The sequence below is a fragment of the Fusarium keratoplasticum genome, chromosome 3, assembly GCF_025433545.1.
Source record: "Fusarium keratoplasticum isolate Fu6.1 chromosome 3, whole genome shotgun sequence".
NCBI lineage: Eukaryota > Fungi > Ascomycota > Sordariomycetes > Hypocreales > Nectriaceae > Fusarium > Fusarium keratoplasticum.
The window spans coordinates 4,328,490-4,348,600 of NC_070531.1; the positions used below are offsets into that span (position 1 = coordinate 4,328,490).

Genomic DNA, 20,111 nt, shown 5'->3' on the forward strand with positions numbered 1-20,111 from the left:
TACAATAAAGTTGAATTCTTCCATCAGAGTAAACTTTTGAAACTTGAGGATTGCCGGAAAACGTAGAGTTCGGCGGCGGCCCTCTTGACTCAGTACTCCCCGCAAACTTGGTTCCTCCACAGAGGACTTCACAAATTATATCCATCACATTTTGCTCTCTTCCCAATGGCCCAGCAATTCGCTAGATTCGGTATTTTCCCCCGCATCTTATCGCCCATGCTGTCATCGGGCCCGTCTGAGTTGGATTTTGCAACTCGAGGTTCAAGTATAAGAGACGGACTCGACTAGACTAGTCCCCAACTTGGACAACCTCATCAATCTTCACCTTTTACTTCTTCAAGAATCAAGCCTTGGAATTTCGCAATCATGTTGGGGTACATCGCTCTAGGCATTGTGCTCACACTGGCCTTTACCTACTTGATCGTCAGGCCTATTGTTGTCTATTTCTTGGATCCCAAAGGTCTTCGCAAGTACCCCAACTATGCCCTTCTTTCGGGCATTACCGATTTCCGACACTGTTACACTTCCTCCCAGGGCTTCCGCTCTCGGTCTCTGTATGAAGCCCACAAGAAGACTGGCGAGCCTATTCTAAGAATCGGCCCCAACTCTCTGTCTTTTGGCGACACTCGCGCCGTCAAGGCGATTTACGGCCACAACACCAAGTGTATTAAGGATGACAACTATAATGTTCTTTCTGGCTCCCACCGTCATCTCTTCGATGTCGTCGATAAGCCTGACCACTCCCGCAAGCGACGTCTCCTCTCCGCTGCTTTTGCAATCAAGAACCTGGAGAAGTGGGAATACAAGGTTGCTTACACCGCTAAGCGCCTGTTTGAGGCTTTCGACAAGAAGTGCACTGCACCCTTGAAGGGCTCGATCCCGGACCCTCAAGATGTCAACCTTGACTTCAGCCATTGGATCAACTTGTGGACCACCGAGGCCATCTGCTACATCACACTCTCTGCCAAGATGGATCTTCTCGACACTGGTACCGACGAGGTCCCCGCTGAGAAGCGCGACGGAACTCGCTACCGCGGCCGATACCGAGATGCTCGAGACCAGAATGCTCTTGCGCAAGCCGTCTGGGTGTGGGATTACAACCTCTGGCCGTGGGTCAAGTGGCTTACCAAGACCATCCCCGGCAAGTACCAGAAGATGTGGGACGCTGCCAATGCTTGGGATGATATCTACTATCACCAGGCTGCGGAACGACTTCGACGGTTTGAGGCTGGTGAGGAGTTGGATGACTTCTTTTCTTGCTTGATGGAGGATAAGACTGGTAGCCCCAACAACCTTGAATGGGGTGAGATTGTCTCTGAGATTGGTGCCATCATCAACGCTGGGTCTGATACGACTGCTATCGCCCTCACGCAGACTCTGGAGCTTCTCATCAAGCACCCGCAACACTTGCAGCATCTTCGACAAGAACTCGACAGTGTACTTGAACTTGACGAGGCTATCGCACCTTACGACAAGGTCAAGGATCTTCCCTTCCTCAAAGCCTGCATCGACGAGTCACTCCGCGTCATCCCACCCACTTCAGCCGGTCTCCCTCGACGAACCCCCCCCGAAGGTGCCCAAATCCTCGACCAATGGATTCCTGGCGACACTTCAGTCAATATGACCATCTACGCTACCCACCGAGATCCCAAGGTGTTTCCCGATGCCGAGACGTACAACCCCATGCGCTGGATGGATCCCAACGAACGGAGGCGCATGGAGCCTCTGTTCATCCCTTTCTCCGCTGGTGCTCGAGGATGTATTGGGCGAAACATTTCGTATCTTGAGCAGATCGTTGTCCTAGCTTCGTTGGTTCATAGGTATGATTTTGCTTTACCTTCGCCTGATTTCAACATGCAGAGGGTGGAAGCTTTCAACATTATCTGCGGTCAGCTTCCTATCAAGATTTGGCGGAGGGAAATTGCCTAGACGGAGGAGTCCTTGATAGAGCGTGGCTGTTGCTTTTGATTGGAGATTTCGAGTATGGATTGGGAGAGCGTCTAGACTGTTCTATTTGTGAGACTGAGGCTGAGTGATACATGCTCGATAGCAGGTGGGCCTCTAGAGAATCAAGTGAATTCTAATTCCCAGCAGCGCTTCTAAAAGTGATTGAATTATGTGGAACACAATAACCACTGCGCCATTCGGCAAAATTGTAAAGTACCTTACAACAGGTACCGAGGCAATTTGGTCATTTATGCTGCTTCACAAATTATTACACCCATACCTCTATTTTCTAAGGGCTCATTCGAACTCTTCTTGCTATCTTCCAACCCATGTCTAGAAAACACTCCCGTTCTTTGCAAGGGACAGCCCACTAAATTATCTTCATTTTGATATCAGGATGAAGCCTCGCAAAACAAGTGTTTGTCATCGCAAGTTTCCACCCACATTGATTAGAATGTCTGCCACACAGTACAGTTGCTCAACTATCGCGCTATCTAAATTCTCCTTGTTTAGAACTGTCTGTAGGACCTCCCTGGCAAGTTTGACATCTTCTCGACATGTCTCGATAGTTTTTCGCAGCTCTGAATTTTCCAATTCCGTAATTTTGGCCTGCTTCTCTAACAGATCGTGGTTGCGGCGCAATTGTGACATGTTGAGAGTTAAGCTGCATGCAGGGTTCAGTGAGTAAGAGTTGGACAGCGCCGACAAATTCCCTATCTCAGCTGGAATGACTAGGCCAGGCTCATATGATTCATGGGAGGGTGGAAAATCCATCGACTCGAGGAAGAAGTCATTAAATGATGGATCCTGGACTGGTTGGGTGGCCCCTGCTCCAGGAATCGGGGCAGAACCCAGTTCAGGAAAGGCATCAGATGGCGAGTCTAAGAGGGTTGGAGTTGCCTCGTTCCCGCTTGCTTGACCTGACGACTGGGCGTGCGGCTGCTCGGAAGAGATGTCTGAACTCGTGAGTATGTTATCATAATCTGCGAGATGATACTTATTATATCTGGTTAATAAGCTTCGGATGATGACTGACAACAGCTGGAAACAAGAATTTGATAAATGGGCGGAATTAGAAGTCGGAACAGTTTCCACCAGGTGTCTTCACCTTCGGGCTGCTCCCCGCTATAGACTTCTGTTTCTTGTTCCGAGGTCATGAAATACTCGTAGCTTGGCATTTCCTCTTGATCGCAATCGGTCTTTGGATGTGCCTGTGCTTTAGGTCGGGCGCTGAAATATTTCCAGCAGCGTTGGCATCGATACGACGGCCTATGCCTCCGAGTAAAGTGTGTCCTATGGAAATAGTTGTTAGGAATATGAACACTATGGACTTCAGTCTAGACGAATTTTTACTCACTTGAGATGCTTTATCTTGTCGTATCCGCCTCTGGGGTTGCTTCTCGAGAGCTTGGTGCAGTCCTGTGTTAGCCCAGCAGCTTGGTAAGGACAGGCGAACAGTGGTTTAGGAACCAATGTGCCTTGAGATCCTTGCCGTGGTCGTTTCCCTTGCCGGTCGTTCTCATTTTCATCATCCTCTTCGCCGCCCCGGTTTCTTCTCAGTGGCCAGGCCTGCTGTTCTGTCGGTGCAGACGTCTGCGACTGGGTTGCGTTTTGGGTAGTTGTTGTTATCGGAACACACTCAGGCGGACGGTCGGATTCCTGGACCTCGGAGGAGGTAAAGTCAAGCTCAAACCCAAACCTCTCACTGCCTGGCTCATCTGCGGATTGACCCAGACAGTCATCAGCATCATGCTCCCTCCGCCCGGACTCGCCCGACAGGGACAGCCTTTCGGTTTGAATTGTGGCAAGCACTATCTGACGCACGAGTGCGGTATCCACAGGATGCGGCGATAGAACACAATGTGTATCTGCTTCCACCTCCGCTGAGCCGGTTTCGCTTGCTAAGCTGTTCGCGTCGCTTTCGGTGCACGATGAACCGGTTTCTCCCGCTAGGCTGCTCGGTTTTGAATCTTGGGGGTAAGTCTGGCTTGCTGCGCCCACATTGTGATAGGAGGGAGTAGGAGGCTCGAAATCTAGGCGCATGATAAATCAGTCTTATGTCAGTAGGGGTTGGTTTGCAAGACCAACCGGGAGTCATGGGAGTCTCTCTGTCGGGAAATATCATGCGCCAAAGATGTTCCCAAGCGGCCATGCCTTCTTCAGCCTGGTTGCTCTCCAACTTTGCTGCTGTGGCTTCACTAATCCCTCTATCGTAATCATCGATAATCGTAAGAAGCGAATCGAAACACTTCTTGTCTCCCAGGTGATCGTCACGGGCAGTGTCGCTCCGAAACCATGCATTGCACTTCGGACATTGGCTAGGGAAGTCCTTAGATTGATGAGCATCGATAATATGTTGCCTATATGCCATGTTAGAGCTAGTATCGTAGCAAGCTGCCACAAGAAGATTTGCGTACCTGACATTGGAAATTGTGTTGAATGAACTGTGAGCACAACTGTGAAAGTCGCAAACATCAAAGAGGCCAGGATTGCGCTTTCGATAAGGACAGCCATACTGCAAAGTAGGTTGGTGTGGCTCCTCTTCGATAGGTATCGGTACCAATGGATTGTTACCTGAGGACGCCGGTCGGTGGCAGCGTGCAGTCCCAGCAGCGAATATGTCCACCATCTCTATATCCGATGAAAGATACGCTTCTAGAGAAAATTTAACGCGAGAGCCTTCCCCAAGGGACGACAGACGGTGGAGATCCGCCTCTAGACTCTCGGAAGCTTGGTCGCTTGGTTCTACGTCCGTAGACTGGCCCAAGGAGGTTTGCCGGCCTGTTTCCGGTTTTATACGTCGGCTCGGGCGCACCCGACGGCCGCTTGCCATCCTGACACGCTGCCATGGATCCATTTCGACGCACCTTTCTGATGATGTCAGGAGTTGGTTGAGGAAGTTGGTACAGCTTTGTTGTAAGGCAGAAAAATAAGTCGTTGGGCCTTCATAGTGGCTATGGGCCTAATTGGCTGTATTTATCGCACAACCCCTGGTTGGACTTCAGGCTGAGCCGAAACACAATTTGTGTTGCTTACTACGACTTGTAACCAATGAAAGCCCGTCAGGCGGACACAGATTGTGGGGGAATATGCATACAGATTGAGTGTGTGCCTTTAACACACACAATGTGGTACATGGGTTTAGGATTTCGAATCTCTAGGATCTCGATAATTGCCCAGGCGAGCGATGGCCCGTCAGCCCTTTGCTAATTGAAACGTGGTTGGCAGGTTTCTGCTTTCATGTTGACAAAGACATCAAAGTAACCTAGGCCGTTAACACATTTTCCCCTTGATTATTATGGTATCTAGTTAGTGAGCAAAAATTGTGTTGCTTCTTGGCAAGCTACTCAAAATGTTTGGGCCGCTTCAGCACAATTTGAGCAGGTCACTGCCACCGCAGAATATAAGATCCCTACCAACATCTCGTCTTCCTAGTGTTTCTACTCTCTACACCAGCCCCCACGAACCAGATGGTACTCGCACAACCACCCATCGGAAACTTCCATTCATCTGCGATGACCAACAAGGAAACCCCTATTTCCCAGGCGTCTTCGACCCTTCTTGCAAGGTAAACCCCCCCGAATCTTTGAGATCCGTTTTCTGGGAACCATGACTGACGGGACAACATAGCTCTCAAGGCCCAAGCAATCATGGTAACATCCCTGAGTCGAAGACTTCCCGCACAGCGACAGGACTGGATTCTCTAAGGGCCTTGGCAAATTCGGACGGTCCCTCTCCGCAGAGCATCTCCTCCAGCCTCTGTGTGGAAAGGGATCATAGTGGCTTCTCAAAGAGCAAAAAGCTTGATGGTGAGGAAGAAAATATCCATTCTTTTCTCAAGCCATGCGCCATCGACTCCTTGGGAATTGGTAGCCAGTTCGAGAAGCAACTTTGCATACCAGAAGGAGACACTGGAGACTTCCCATAGACAGCGGATTATGGCAAGAGTTGGCTTCTGGCCCAGTTCTGGGCATGGCAGTCATCAGAGCGACGGTTTTCTCGGAGACTACTGATGTAGACGTGTGTATTATAGACAATCCTCTGTCCACATGAGCCTTCGGCCCTCTATTGTCTCCGCATCCGTGAACCAGCTATCCGGCGTAGATATTCCTTCTGGCCCAACCTCCCACGTTCCATGCGTCACGTGTGCAATCCAAAGATCAAACATGACTTCCAGTCGTATGTTGCCTCCTGGTCCCCAAGGCCGATGCCCATCGAATCGGATCGGGCTCATCGCACCTCGAGCAGTGACTAGATCCGTTCCATCCCCGTCCGATGTGGGCTGCACAAAGGTCGTAGATAGGCCGGGATGCTCGTACAATGCCGCATCAGCCAACGGGAGATGGTCTTCTCCGTCAAACAAGTACCGATCCTCACTCTTCGCTATCGGACCAGCGGTAGAGGGCAGTATGAGTGATATCGTCTCAAATCCACCAACTTGTTCAATTTGTAGGCGACGGCTTGTGGAAGACTCTGCCCTGTAAATGGCGGCAAAGGTTTCCGGCGTGAAGGCTGTGATCCCAGGTGCGATATGCTTGAAAGACGGACGTTTTGCAGCACAGAGGAAGGCTTTCGCAAAGGAGCTTAGCTGGAATTTACTGACCAGGTCGACAGACAGGGGTTCCAGAAGAGGTGACCTGGGTGTGCCCTCTGGCAGGCGAGACTGGATGGCCTCAAGTAAGCATTCCCACTGACGAAGAGTCGTAGTTAGATCTTGTGGTGTCCAGGATACGTAGGAAACCGCCTCTTTAGACCGGTACCATCCGGTTTCACCTCCCCAGGTAAACTTGCCGAGTTCCTACATGCCCAAAGACTTTCGAAGAGCTAGCTCGAGCGGGACCCATTGCTCATCGGGCGGAAATCCACCGCAGCCGCGGAGGCGAGCCCAGTAGACCAAGCTGGTATCAAGGTTGAAGTAAAGACCGCCTTCCAGTTTTGGTGTGTTGGTCTCGTCCCCGTACAGCAGAATAATACGCCGGTCATCCAACTCTTGAAAGCTGTCGTCAAACCACCACGGGTCGGGCTGGCAGAACTCAGCTGTGAATGGGAGATCATTGGATTTGTAGCTATCGATCAACGACAGAAATGTGTAGAGCGGCTCCTCTTCAGGGATGTCGAATGGCCGTTTCTCTAGTGGTAATTCGCGCCATCTCGTCAAGACGTCACGTTTGACTTCTTTGGCTGCGTCGGGGATTCTTGAGATTGCTTTTGCGAGAAGTTGGTTATGAAACTCGGCGCACCGAACTGGGTCGAAGGATACATCCATGGCGAGTAAAAGTCACAACTCAAAGGAAGTTGAGGTAAGGATAAAGTCCAAGACGGTGAGAGAAACTGAAAATAAACAACTCGACCGAAGTTAAACCGGTTAATCAGCCATCCGAAAGATCTGTTCGAACGGTCAATACAATCTAGTTCAGCCGCTATAGAAGACTCTATGTCTTTTCTAGGCTCTATTTCGCACTCTATGCAATAGCAAGTCATCACCTCTAGATCTTGGTTGCCTTCTTTCCACGACCCCTAAAGCCCCAGCCAATCTGGTTTGCCATCTTCACCTCGACACCCAGTTCCCTAGCAAACGCATCGACCAGTCCAGGATTCTGCTGGAACCACCGTCCAGCCATGACCACGTCAATACCAGACTGCAAGACTTCTTCGGCGAGGGTACCCGTCTTGATGCCACCAACGGCAGAGACGAGCACTTTGTCTCCCACAGCCTTCTTGATCGCCTGGGCCAGATGGACCTGATAACCGGGTCCTGGCCTGATGGCGATCGCAGACTTGGTGTGGATACCACCTGAGCTGACGTCTACCAAATCAACACCTCGATCGGCCAACAAGGATGCAAGCTGTCCTGACTGGCCAACAGTCCAGCTCTCCGGAAACTCTTGGTTCAACTTTTCGTCGAATTCGAACCAATCCGTAGCGCTGATGCGGACAAAGAGCGGCATGGTTTCGGGAATGACGGCTCGAATTCGCTCCACAATCTCCAACAAAAGTCTCGTTCTGTTCTCAAAACTTCCTCCATAGGCATCTGTCCGGCGGTTGCTGACGGGGCTCAAGAATTGATGGAGTAGATATCCGTGGGCGGCGTGGATCTCGAGGACATCGAAACCAGCCTTGACCGCCCTTTGTGCAGCCTCTGCATAGGCCGTCTTCAGCTCTTCAATCTCCTCCGCGGTCAGAGCCTTGGGGATTGGGTTGACTCCCTCGACTTGGGGAATTGCTGAAGGAGCAACGATTTCGTCTGGCCATCCGCCAGCTTCCTTGACAGCCACACCATTGCCTCTCAACCAAGGTGTGACGCCACTGCCTTTGCGACCCGCGTGCTGTAGTTGAATGCCAATCTTTTGACTCTGACTGTGCGCGAACTCGACGATACGTTTCAGCGGCTCGATGTGACCATCTTCCCAGATACCGAGGTCTTCGGGTGTACTGCGACCCAAGCGCTGTACAGCGGTCGCCTCGGCAATCGCTAGCCCTGGACCACGTTGAATGATGCCACCGAGATGGGTCAAGTGCCAATCAGTTGCGTATCCATTATCGGCCGAATACTGACACAGGGGGGAGAGAAAAAGGCGGTTGGGAAATGTGACGCCGCGGATGGTGATGGGAGTGAAGAGCTTGGTAGATCCGTTGAGTTGTGTGCCTGCGGGGGGATCTTGGGCTGGAGTGTAGTAGGAAATACCCTTGGCGGCAACGTTTTCAATTCTTTCCGGCGCCATGATTGCAACCCAAGTACTCGTGTCGAGTCACAGAATCCCAGAGAAAAAGACGAGCGTTTCTTCAGTGGTAAAGTCAGTAACGAATGATTCGTGCCATCAGGTTTTTGTGTTGAGCTTCTTGCAGGCATGACTAATGTGGCTACCGAGGCACCGAGGAAGAGAGTCCAAGCTGATTACTAATGTCGTCCAGTTGTGGAACTCCCTAACCTAGAGCCAGCCAGTCTCGATGTGCGGTTTTGGACTCGGGGAGCAACAGTCGATCACATCATGGAGCTTCCCCTCTTGCGACTATGTACCCAAGTGGGTTAGTTGTTGCCCTGATTCGCTCAATGCGATCATCATCACCCTATCTTGGACTTTGCTTGGTAATGCTCTGGCCTTCTATGTATTTGTAATACTATTCAAGTAGCAGCGTGGATGGGTTGGACCTTGTGTAGAGCCATGGCACAAGTACCTCGGTAATAATGAGAAATCTGATTTACAAAAAGTCGTTGACCGTTACATCGAGAAAGTATACCAAAGCTACAGAGATCAGGTATCACGCTCTTTGTATGAAACTCTAACCTAAGAACTGGTTTGCACGTTCAACTCACCTTTAAGAGCTCATCTGATACATCATAGCGCGGTTATCAGAGGCGAGGGAAGACGAGTACCAAAATGCTATTATGACCTACGAAGGTGTTATTAACGGGCAAATTTATATTTTGTCTTTCTTTTGAGAACGAACACATTAGAGATATGGGAATGTTAGCATTAATGCAAGGTCCCGTACTCATAAATCTACCGTCATCAGACCCAGGAACTCGGCGAGCCAACTTTGCCCAAAGCAAAAACCAATATGCATAATAAAAGATTGAGAGATTGCTACCAGCACAGTGCATTTTTCTACACGTCTAACTCATGCTTGAGTACCACTTGAAAAAGCCACCCGGTAGCCCGAGATCAGTGGCAATTCTGGAACTAGACATCACTGCTAAATAAGACAATATGATCAGTCACGGGATGATCCTTCGGGCCGTCGGCAGCGGAAAGATGCAATCTCCATCTTTGAAGGTGACAACAAGTGGAGGAGGTCCCGCGATCTCAGCCAGAGGGAGGGACAGCGGATGTGTCTTGCTTCATAATAGGTGTTCAGGGTCCGAGACACCTGACTCTACTACGGGAATTCTGGGACGAGCGGTCAATATTTACTTGAGAAGATAGTATTGGCTCATATCGCGGCAGAGAAGGCCCGATATGCTCGAGACAGAATTTGTCTGAGGACGGAGAATTTTCTCCTTCAGTTTTGACAAATACCATCCCTAGGGACTATCATTAAACTATAAATACTCAGGAAACGAAGGGAATATGAACTTGATAATCACCAAGCTTTCGCATTATTCACTGCTCTCTACCACTCTTCTACTTTCCACCAAAAGAACACCAACTTCATCATGAAGCCCGTCATCTTCGCTACCGCCTTCGCCACGCTCCTGACTCCAGTTGTCTCACGTTGCTCCATGGATAACCGCTGGTGCTACTGGATCGGAACCGCTCCCTTCTGCGAAAGTACCAAGTTCAATATTGGAGAGATTGACGAGACCGGCAAAGTCCTCAAGGCCTGGACCAAGGATAAGGACCGCGCAGATCTCTGTACTCGTTTCAACCATGATGGCGATAGACCTAGCTCGAACTGCTGCAATGACTACGGATCAAGCTGCTGGAGCGGATACAAGAGGCTTTGGTGTGAGGTTGATGAGTAAGGGTAGGTTTGGAGATCTTGTGATGGGGTGATATGAGCTAACGCAAATAGGATTTCCTTGCTGAGTTGGGGGAAAGTGTGCTGAGCCACTTTGGGCTGTTGGGCAATTTCTTTGTACGTAGACAAAGGGTCAGAGGCGGCGAGGGCCTCCAACCAGTATTATCTTCATCACGGTCAATGGGAAAGGAGCAGCTTATGGGTTCTTTCCTCGGCTAAATCTTCATTACTATTAATTCATTAATTGCCCTTAATATTTTATATTGTATTTGCCTCATCGAGAAGTATATAAGATCCCTCCTTTAAAAGTCACCCAGGTAAGGAGGCGCTTTCTTTTGCCGATATTTGGGTATGCTTTGTTTCTCTAACCAATTACTATTATTGTTAGACCAGTCCTAACTATAAGAGAAGTAGGAATTAACATTCTTCTAGATATCTATAAATGTATACTAGCTATGTTTCACCTTTGGATAAGCTAGGCTGCCCCAGACTATATAAATAAGGTAGACTCTATTGAAACTACGATAACTTACGACTCCGAGAGTCCTAGCTAAGCCCTCCGAACTCCAACTTAGTTCTTGTTGACTTTCTTCCAAGATTCCCTGCTGGACACCTTGCTCCACCAAGCGCCAAGATTCTTGCGCTGCTCAAAGGCTTGCCCTTCGTCGGCATGATGAAGAGCATTCACAGCTGGCATGTAGAATATATCCACAACAGTAAAGTCAGGGCCACCGAGATAGCTCTGCTTGGACAGAATCTTATCTAGGGCGTCAAGTTTAGCGTGGAGCTTTTCAACACCAGCCTTGGTTGCAACCTCATCCGAAGGTATGCCAAAAGCCCTGCCAGTGTTAGAAAAGACAGCCGTGCCCTGACATGTATTCAAGCACTTACGGGTTGAAAAGCTTCAGCCACAAAACTTGGAGAGCAGCATCAAAGAACTGAGAGTATTCCACGGAGGCAAACTGCTCGAAAATGGCCCAACCTTGGGCATCGTCAACAGCAGGGAGGAGGTCGATTCCATGACTGCGGTATTGGGAGGCTAAGTAACGAGCAATCGCTCTGGACTCTGCAGTAGCGTTAGACTTGGACTACCTATCACCATGTGACCATGTAGTGAGACTGTCTAGTGCAAGCACTTACCATAGAGACGGAGTGAGCCATCTTCGAGGGCCGGAATCTGCCCAAATGGCATTCTCTCTTCATAAGGCGCCCGCTAGTGACATTAGAGCGTATCCAAACTTGTTAGGTTGGAAAAGCTCACCTTTTGTTCTCCGACCATGAAATCAACATTGACAAATTCATACTCGATGCCTTTCTCTGCCAAAACGAGCAGAACACGGCGAGTACACAAGGAAGCCGGGTGGCCGTAGAGCTTTAGAGTCATTGTGGAATGGGCTGAAAATGATGATTGGTGTCTGTCTTGATGTCTTGGTTTTGTGTCGACACAGGAATAGTGTTGCTGGTGAATGATTCCATGGACATAGTGTTGGCCCTTTATAGCAAGGTTGTTTGGTGGCTCTAGCATCGTGCTTTTGCTTCTATCGCTGTAAGCTGTGGTTTTAGGCCTCCTTGTTGATTGCTAATCCCAATCGTCAATGTTTCCGGGGCTGGAGAACCTTCAGCTTAGAATGGCAAGCCATCTGTTGTTTCTGCGTAGACGCCAAACTTAGAAAGGCTAGCGTTCCGTTGTTTCTACATTATTAGCTCGAGTCGGACTTTAACGGAGTCATGTCGCATCTAAGCAAGTACCTCTTGATCAACCCACTAACTCCTGCATGCCCAAAGAGAGATGTATCCTACATCACCGCTCTTAGAGCTCATCATGCGCCGTGAACCGCACGCGTCGGCCTTCATGTATACTGGGCAGCAAGGCCATCAGGGACCATAGGTTGTCAACCGCGCGCGTCAGCCTCGAGGCTCGGAATTTTAGCATGGCCGAGGCTCGACAACCTGGCCATCATACGTCATACTCTTGGGGGTTGCTGGCCACTGACAAACCTAGTTGAAAGCGTCTTTGCGGGAGGGCCGATTGATCCCGGCGCGGGTTTAGATTGTTGGCCATAGGGGGGATTTCCAGAGTGATATTGGTGGGCTATGAGGCAGCCTTATACCAGCTATGCACAAGATAATAAATACTAACTTATCCAAAGGACTGAAAACTAGCGCACTGCTGAGCCTACGAGACTTATTTCGTTACGAATGATTTGTGCATGAAGCGGGCAACAACGGGATAATCTAAATAAATGTTGTACTAATTGTGCATGGGTAACAAAAGCTATTTCCTTGATTGTCCTGTGTCCCTGGCACGCCTGGCTTAAGCTTAAACCTCGCTGTGTTAACGGAGAAGGTTTTCCACCAATGTAGTGCGTTTGTCCAGAGTATTAGGCCAACAAGTTCAGCTTGTCGATATACCAAAATAGTACACTGAGGTTGATAAAGTGACCCGGCGGCTCCTATTCCACTTGCTTTGCGATGGCTGCGATAAGGCCAGAGAAGCGCGGTTCCAGGTCCTGTTCAGCCAAGGCTTTCATGTGCTCCTCCGGGAGTCGGCTCCCTCTAGCACTCCAAATAAAACGGGTTTTGTTTGGACCAACATATTCCAGCGCAGTCGTCCCAAACGCCACCATGTCGGGGTAATCAGGCCTTCGCACTCTGAATGTCATCGAGTGGTTGGCAGCGTCCACCTCGGTCATTTCTTCAGTGAATTCGTAGCGCTCCCCCTTGTGCGGACCGAAAGCGTACTCGTAGCAGAAGCTGCGGATGCTGCCGACGCCGAACCCCTCCAGGCTGAGCTTGATGCATCCTGGATACCAAGACTTTTCGGCTCCGAAGCCTCCCAAAATCCCCCAGACTTCGCCAATAGGCGCGTAGATGTCGCGAATCACAGTAGTGTAGGGAACGAGATCCTGAGTCTGAGACATGTTGGTGTAAAGGAGGAGACCCAGCAAGTATGTATGTTTGCAACAAGATGGCACCGTCTGGATGATTGGCGAAAAGTAGGTGGGACGTGTCAAGTGGTGTCGATGGAGGTTACAGTACGTGCAGCCTCGTATATATAATCCGCGACGTACATGACTCAATCATCTACTAGAGCTTAGCATGGTTAGAGTTCCGCCAGTTGATAGAGAAAAATGCAAAGACGATGATGTGTCACCTCGTGTTGCCGACCCAGGCTGAGTCGCCCATGAACTACAGTACAAGGGGAGAGAGTCCCAAGTCTGATGCACCCAACAAGGCTAGGGTTCCGCGAGTTGCATACTGGAATAGTGGGGGAAATCTTGCACGGGTTGGGAAAGCGTTCCGTCACAAGCTGACCGTTCCGAGTTTCGCCTCAGAGCAGGTCTCCTTGGTTTGGAGACAATCACAAGGGTCTGCTAGAACATTCGAGGGCATCTTGATCAATGAGGTAGACCTCGTCCGTTACAATCAGAAAGCTTGCCCCAGCAGTCCAACCAAGAGGAGAGGATGGATAACTGAAGTGACTGTTTGTCCTGAACTCACTTACGGCGGGTAGGACGGTAAATCAGATGACTAACTGCCTCCGTAATCCGTGTCAGACTGACCGAAGCGTCCTTGGCCAAGCTTTGAGGGAAATGCTCTATTGAGACTGACGTGGAGTCGGACGACATACAGAGCCGTGAACTTTCATGGACATGACACAGCCCCTCAGGCGGTAATACCGCAACTCCCGACCATGGTAAAGACAGTCCAGTGCTCCAACTCGGGCGTAAACGCCAAAATGTGGCCTACATCTCGGGCCGCCTTGACGCCATTATCAGCCATGTCCGCCAGACACTGCAAGATCCACTCTCGCAAATGCATATCCGTCGTAATTTGTCCAGCTGCGTAAAGAGCGGTCAATATGCCGCGGCATTCCAACATCTGCAGCGGCGAAAATGGCATCGCGTTCCCAGATCTCGCTTCCGGAAGTATGAACTGGGGCACGGCTGCGCAAATGTCCCGTGTTACTTGGTCAATCGTCTTCTCAACCGAGCTGCTGGGATGGAGGTTCCGAATTATCCCACACATCTCCAGACGCAGGATCCGGAAGGCGTTGAAGACCTGGGTCGCATAGTGGCTGGGATAAACATCGTAGTAGTTGTCCAAGATAGACTTTTGGTGAGAAGTTACCCGGTGTGGCCTCCAGGAGCGTGGAATCTTGCTCTCTGCAAGGGCGAGTTGGTCCTGCAGCTCATACGCCCGTATGAGCATGTCGTCCACTCTTAACACGGCGCTCCGCATGCGGGCACGAAGATTGACAATGGTCATCAACAGGCCGATAAATGTCCATTTTGAGTTCCGAATGTAGCAATCTAGACCTTGGCGAACCGCTTGTAGGGCTTCCGGGATGGGCACACCAGCTGCACCACAACTGATAGTTAGAGCTATCACGGTCCGACCGGCAAGCTGACAAGTGGTCGGATTGCGGAAGTCGGTGCTCGGGCGGGCCTGTATCACACCTAGAGCGCCCTGGAGGTGGCTCAGCCAGGAGCCCGGAAGCCCTGGCCATTGATGACACATTGTCAGCTTCTCATAGAGGTCAAGGAGGAGCACTGATTGCAGGGTCTCGTCGCTGACGGGCTTGGGGGTCCCGTTGCTGGCCAGCTCCTGCGAGAAGCGAATCATTCCTCTGACTGCCCGGATGGCAACCAAATATTGCCGGTTGGCCAGTGGCATTAGGTCTGGACGGTTCACATGGTGAGCCATAAAGGCCAAGCCGACAGCACCGACACTGGCCTGCAGGTGTCCGGAAGCGGGGGCCGTGGCCAGGAGAGGAGCTAAGGCGTCAAAGCCGTAGGAGTAGCGATCAATGTAAAGGCAAAGGAAGGCGTTCCGAGATACCATGTCCCAGGAAAGTTGGGGATTGGTGGTGAGCCGCGCGGATGCATGGCGGGCCAAGACCTTTTGGGTCGTGCTACGTGTCTCATCACGGATAGCCAGCTCTTCCAGGTTGCGGTACCCATGGCAGGCGAGCTTGGCTCTGCGGCACTGGTTGCAGCCCAAAGGATTCAGATCGCACTGCGTGGTGTGGGCAACATTAGCCTACCGTCTTGGGGTATGAGTGGTCCGCTCATGAAGGAGCTTGCTTACCCGGATCTTCCTCCTCCTGCAGGGCAAGCAACATTTGGACGGACGACCGTGATAGACCATGGTCTGTTCAATAGTGATTTCTCCGATAGGTGAACTGTGAATGTCTTTCGATGCTAGGGACGGGTACTCGTACACAAGAAGCTTTGTAGTGATGATTGCGCTAATGGAAGACAATGAGTGAGATTTATTCTATCCCGGAAGACTAGCCTCATAGGGCAAGATGCATGAAAAGGAGCGGTTAGCCAAAGTTTCGCTCATGTCTTGTCCAAGCCTGGGGATGAAGTCATTTGTCAGCGTCCGGCGATCGACCGTCATGGGCGACATCACGGAACGCTAGCCCAGTTTGGACAAACAACTGCGGTGGCTTCAACCCACTGAATTTGCCCACTTGTTATTAATTCTGCCGGGCATGTCACAGACCGCACAAGACAGTCGAGAGAAAGCAAAATATTCGTCCAGCGGGTGGCGTGGCAGTTTTCAGGGCTCATTGCATTGAAATTATTCAGTCACGGTCATGACCTTTCGTGACTGTGTCAAGGACTCAAGGTAAACAAACTATGAGTGTTCCAGAGTTGGCCCTCTGGCGTAAGGGGCATTCATTCTGGTGGCTCTAGTAAGAATCGGTTCGGAGTTTGAACCAAATCAGAGCCCGGGAACGGCAAGAATTACTACCAATCCCGCCTCCAAGAGGGGGTATCGGGCACAATATCAAAGAACATTGTGATTCATGTACATATTGCTTGATATGGTCTCATATTTAGATGCAAATTCTCTGACTACAAATCTAAAAGCTATTTTGGATGACAGCTCAGGTCAGTTACCGACCCTAATCTAATCCTGCTGGATGATGGAGTAGATGGCCTCAAAAGTGTGATCCCAGATCTTCTGGGGAGCCCCCATATTCTCTAGCTCAGATAGTAAATCGTCCTGTTGCAGAATAGCGAACTTATCGTCGATAGAGAAAAGCGATGCCCTGGCCCCGTGGGCCAGAGTCAAGGCTGCCCGACGCCCGTCCTGCACGGGGACGCCATTGCCCCCAAACTCTGCGCTTGTGATCAAATACAGGCACCGCTCACCAGATTCCTCAGGTGTCAACTCAACGAATGTTCCAGGGGGCGGAGCGGGGGCAGCCTTGCTGGGGTCGAACTTGCCAGCCCAGCTCTTCATGAACAAATCTGTGCTAACCCTGCCTGGATGCGAGTGGATAAAGACGACGTCTTTATTCTCCGGTGCCTCGGAAATACGCTTCAGGGTCAGGGTCACCATAGTAGCGGCGTGAGCAGCGTAGGTGGGGATACTAAAACGGCCGGGATGCTTGAGAGTTAGGTCGTTAAGGAAGAGGCTGGTCGACTCCTGGCCAGCGGCAAGGACATTGATGACTCGCGCCGATGCCGAAGACTTGGCGGCCGCCCTGAGCTGGGGTAGGAGGTTGGTGATGAACACAATATGGCTGTAGTAGGACACGACCTGGGATGCCTCTAGGCCCTCAGAAGTTTCTGTGGTCATAGTCAGTCAAATGGATTCGGGAACGACCGCTCTTGTTACTTGCCTTGGCGCCCAGTAAAAGGCAAGTAGCCTGCTGAGAGAAAGAGGAGGTCGATCTTGTCCTCCTGAGCCGAGATGTGCTTCGCAATACGCTGAGAGTCTGCAACCAAGGAGATCTGGCCTTGGACGTAAATCAGGTCTGCCTTGGGGTTCAAAGTCCTAAGCTCATCCAGCAATGCCCTGTGACCCGCCTCATTGCGGCCTACGATGTAGACCTTGATAGGGAAACCCTTGGAGACAAGATCCATCAGAGTAGCTTTGCCAATGCCGTCGGTACCGCCAACAAAGACGGCGGTCTTGGGGACGCTGACCTCAGTGATGAGCGCGTTGGAAGCTCGGACGGGGGTGAAGAATGACATGGCTACCAAGGGTGGTGAATAATTACTATCGTCGGCGGTGTGGGATAGTATTGAGTAAGAGATTACAAATTTGATTTATCGAAAGAATTATGTTTTTGAAGATGCAGCTTGCTGGCAGTTTTTATAACACACCATACCGGCACCTCCGGGCCAAGTGTTCAAAGAGGGCTACTGTACCGTGCCAGGGATACGAGAGTCTGTTGTCGCATCTCGGCCCTCGCATTTGGCCGCACCAACACCATCATTATTAATAAAGCCCACTCTACTCCATAGCCCCAGGCGCAATTACTGGGGAGTCCGAACTCCGGCGCTCTGTTAGACGTTACGCACAGGCAACTCAGTGTGCATAGATTAAATTAGTTATAATCCGCCACGCATATTACTAGCTAATCTTATTCTTATTCTTATTGCTCTCTTATATAGTGAATCTACCCTAATATTTGCTTTAGCTACTCTTGGACTTGTTGATTCGCTTCCTCTCCATGCCAAGGCTAGCAAGGAACGCAACACCTCCGAGACCAACAGCAACGAGAAATGCGTTAGCAATAGCCACCTGGAAAGCGTCCCTGACGAGAGCAAGTAGGCTGCTCGGCACAACCTTCTCAAGCTCTACTCCTCCCGCTGCCACCACTGCTGCTACATCGATGCCTCTGATCTTGTTGAGCTCCTGGCTTAGAAAGTTTTGAAACACGTTCTGGGCAATGGCGAGACCAACTGCTCCTCCGAAACTCTGAGCAATGATGACCATGGTTGTTCCGAGGGGAATATCGGCGGTGCTGAGCACCACCTGGATGGCGAAGATGGGAATCTGTACTGTCGTTCCATATCCAGCACCAGCCATGAGCTGAAACCCGAACCAACGTCCGATTGGACTGGTCTGAGATAGCGTGTATAAGAGACCACCACCAGTGGTGAAGAGAGCTGCACCGAACCACATAAATGGTACGTAGTAACCCGAAAGAGTCATACAGGTACCGCTGATCAAGGTGGCGATGGAGACCGTGACACCGTGAGGAAGAATATTGATACCGGATTCTTGAGGGTCGTCGCCCTTGACGGCTTGAAAGTAGAAGGGCAAATGATAGGCTTGTGTCATCATTGCACCTTGGAGCAAACAGGAAAAGAGGCAGCCCAGTAAGACAGATCGCTGAGATAGAATACGGAGAGGGATCAAGGCACTATGAGTGTTAGCCAAGTCCTGAGTATTGGGGGAGAAGCCTCGTACTCTTCCTTTTGTCGGACTTGTATGTAGCTAAACAAGATCAAGAGGAACCCAAATCCAAGGAGACAACCCCAGACGCGAGAATCACGCCAAGGATAGACAGTGCCTCCCCATTGAAGAGCGAGAAATAAGCACACCAAGGTTGCTGTTAGAATGACAGCGCTCTTGAGGCCTAGACCCAAAATCTTTTGCTTCAACGGGCGGTCCTTGTTGACAGCCCCTCCAAGCGTGGAAGGATAGTAGAAGCAGATGATGGCCCCCGTCAAGCCGCCGAGTGCTATCAATCGTTAGTTGATGAGTCTGCAGACAATATCTGGTTGTTCGCTTACGCAGATTGATCCAGAAGCAGAATCTCCATGTGAGACGCTCTGAATGAGTAAAGACCCCTCCGAGTGCAGGTCCAATGACGGAAGCAACCCCAAACATGCTGCTGATAATACCAAGAAACAGTGGCCGTTTTCGCATCTCGACAATTTGCGTTATGATAATCATGGAACCGCAGTAAAGGCCTGAAGCTCCAAATCCAGCCACGGCTCTGCCGAGGATAAAAGCTGCCGAGTTTGGGGCAGCGGCACAGATGATGGAACCAACTTCGAAAAGAACACCGGCACCGAGATAGATCCATTTCAGGTTGAAGAAGGTGTACATCTTGCCAAAGGTCGGCTGGAAGGACATTTGAGCGAGAAGATAAATGGTGCCATACCAGGCTTGAATCATTAGTAGTTGCAGTGCAGTTCGGTGATCGAAACTTACGAACGTCGCTGAGACTGTTAAACTCGCTTGTCATCTTTGGGATAGCAGTAGCTTTAAGACGTTAACAAGAGAGAAAAGTATAGAGTGGGGTTGCTTACAGATGATACTGTTGTCCAAGGCAACTGTCAAGACACCAATCATTAAAGATAGCGCCATGAGGATTAGAGGCATTCCGTGAAGATACTTGTCGCTTTCCGAGTCTTCAGATCCCTCATCTGGCAAGAGTGCCGGTTGAAGTGCAGGTTCCACGTCTGCTGGTGGAGACTTTTCCCCTGAGCCTGGATCTGCATTCTTGGTTGGTTCAACTGGAGGGGTTTCATTGCTCCTAGGAACGGTAAGTAAATGTCAAACTCACTCGCCATCTTACTGACTGTTGAGGGTTCCTATTCTCCGCTGGCATAGCGGGTGATGTTGGCTGAGGGATCTGCATTTCCGTGTTCAAGTTGACCTGGAGAGAAAGACAACATCGCGAAAATGGAAGATTATGCTTAAATATACAAGCGCTAAAAAGAGTCGATGTGTCAATAAAGCCCCAGTGCGGGCGCGCCCTGTGAGATCTGGGGCACGCGGCTGCAAGGTCAGGCCATTGACGCGTTCGCACTCGCACTCGTCAGCTCGGTTAAGCTGATAGGTAATCAGACATAGTACAAATACATGTAGGCCCCAGTGGTTACTGCAGCGTAGACTGGGCTGTCAACGTTGAACAGTTTGACTCACATTCGGGTCATCAATAA

At 50.4% G+C, this 20,111-nt stretch overlaps 9 protein-coding genes and 1 pseudogene across 10 annotated transcripts, besides 1 other annotated feature; 2 read left to right on the forward strand and 8 right to left on the reverse strand.

Moving 5' to 3' along the window:
* Positions 1 to 366: 366 nt before the first annotated feature.
* Positions 367 to 1,929, forward strand: NCS57_00464700 (uncharacterized protein; the record flags this gene model as incomplete). Its single annotated transcript, XM_053054602.1, has 1 exon — positions 367 to 1,929. One exon carries the CDS (start codon positions 367 to 369, stop codon positions 1,927 to 1,929), a length of 1,563 nt encoding a protein of 520 aa, XP_052916762.1.
* A 462-nt stretch (positions 1,930 to 2,391) lies between these two features.
* Positions 2,392 to 3,125, reverse strand: NCS57_00464800 (annotated as a pseudogene). The gene is made up of 2 exons: positions 2,984 to 3,125; positions 2,392 to 2,903 (listed from the first exon to the last, which is right to left on the reverse strand).
* Positions 2,392 to 3,125: a sequence feature.
* Positions 3,126 to 6,745: 3,620 nt separating this feature from the next.
* NCS57_00464900 (uncharacterized protein) lies at positions 6,746 to 7,213 on the reverse strand (the record flags this gene model as incomplete). The annotated part of the gene is made up of 1 exon (XM_053054603.1): positions 6,746 to 7,213. The coding sequence occupies one exon, from the start codon at positions 7,211 to 7,213 to the stop codon at positions 6,746 to 6,748; it is 468 nt and encodes a 155-aa protein (XP_052916763.1).
* A 220-nt stretch (positions 7,214 to 7,433) lies between these two features.
* NCS57_00465000 (Oxidored-FMN domain-containing protein) lies at positions 7,434 to 8,669 on the reverse strand (the record flags this gene model as incomplete). Its single annotated transcript, XM_053054604.1, has 1 exon — positions 7,434 to 8,669. One exon carries the CDS (start codon positions 8,667 to 8,669, stop codon positions 7,434 to 7,436), a length of 1,236 nt encoding a protein of 411 aa, XP_052916764.1.
* Positions 8,670 to 10,102: 1,433 nt separating this feature from the next.
* NCS57_00465100 (uncharacterized protein) lies at positions 10,103 to 10,411 on the forward strand (the record flags this gene model as incomplete). Its single annotated transcript, XM_053054605.1, has 1 exon — positions 10,103 to 10,411. One exon carries the CDS (start codon positions 10,103 to 10,105, stop codon positions 10,409 to 10,411), a length of 309 nt encoding a protein of 102 aa, XP_052916765.1.
* A 567-nt stretch (positions 10,412 to 10,978) lies between these two features.
* On the reverse strand, positions 10,979 to 11,791 carry NCS57_00465200 (uncharacterized protein; the record flags this gene model as incomplete). Its single annotated transcript, XM_053054606.1, has 4 exons — positions 10,979 to 11,246; positions 11,299 to 11,473; positions 11,548 to 11,620; positions 11,669 to 11,791. 4 exons carry the CDS (start codon positions 11,789 to 11,791, stop codon positions 10,979 to 10,981), a joined length of 639 nt encoding a protein of 212 aa, XP_052916766.1.
* Positions 11,792 to 12,860: 1,069 nt separating this feature from the next.
* Positions 12,861 to 13,328, reverse strand: NCS57_00465300 (uncharacterized protein; the record flags this gene model as incomplete). Its single annotated transcript, XM_053054607.1, has 1 exon — positions 12,861 to 13,328. The coding sequence occupies one exon, from the start codon at positions 13,326 to 13,328 to the stop codon at positions 12,861 to 12,863; it is 468 nt and encodes a 155-aa protein (XP_052916767.1).
* A 745-nt stretch (positions 13,329 to 14,073) lies between these two features.
* NCS57_00465400 (uncharacterized protein) lies at positions 14,074 to 15,558 on the reverse strand (the record flags this gene model as incomplete). Its single annotated transcript, XM_053054608.1, has 2 exons — positions 14,074 to 15,450; positions 15,499 to 15,558. 2 exons carry the CDS (start codon positions 15,556 to 15,558, stop codon positions 14,074 to 14,076), a joined length of 1,437 nt encoding a protein of 478 aa, XP_052916768.1.
* A 771-nt stretch (positions 15,559 to 16,329) lies between these two features.
* Positions 16,330 to 17,402, reverse strand: NCS57_00465500 (uncharacterized protein; the record flags this gene model as incomplete). The annotated part of the gene is made up of 2 exons (XM_053054609.1): positions 16,330 to 16,994; positions 17,048 to 17,402. 2 exons carry the CDS (start codon positions 17,400 to 17,402, stop codon positions 16,330 to 16,332), a joined length of 1,020 nt encoding a protein of 339 aa, XP_052916769.1.
* A 445-nt stretch (positions 17,403 to 17,847) lies between these two features.
* On the reverse strand, positions 17,848 to 19,777 carry NCS57_00465600 (MFS domain-containing protein; the record flags this gene model as incomplete). The annotated part of the gene is made up of 6 exons (XM_053054610.1): positions 17,848 to 18,580; positions 18,628 to 18,901; positions 18,954 to 19,331; positions 19,378 to 19,428; positions 19,476 to 19,702; positions 19,749 to 19,777. The coding sequence occupies 6 exons, from the start codon at positions 19,775 to 19,777 to the stop codon at positions 17,848 to 17,850; spliced, it is 1,692 nt and encodes a 563-aa protein (XP_052916770.1).
* Between the last annotated feature and the right edge of the window lie 334 nt (positions 19,778 to 20,111).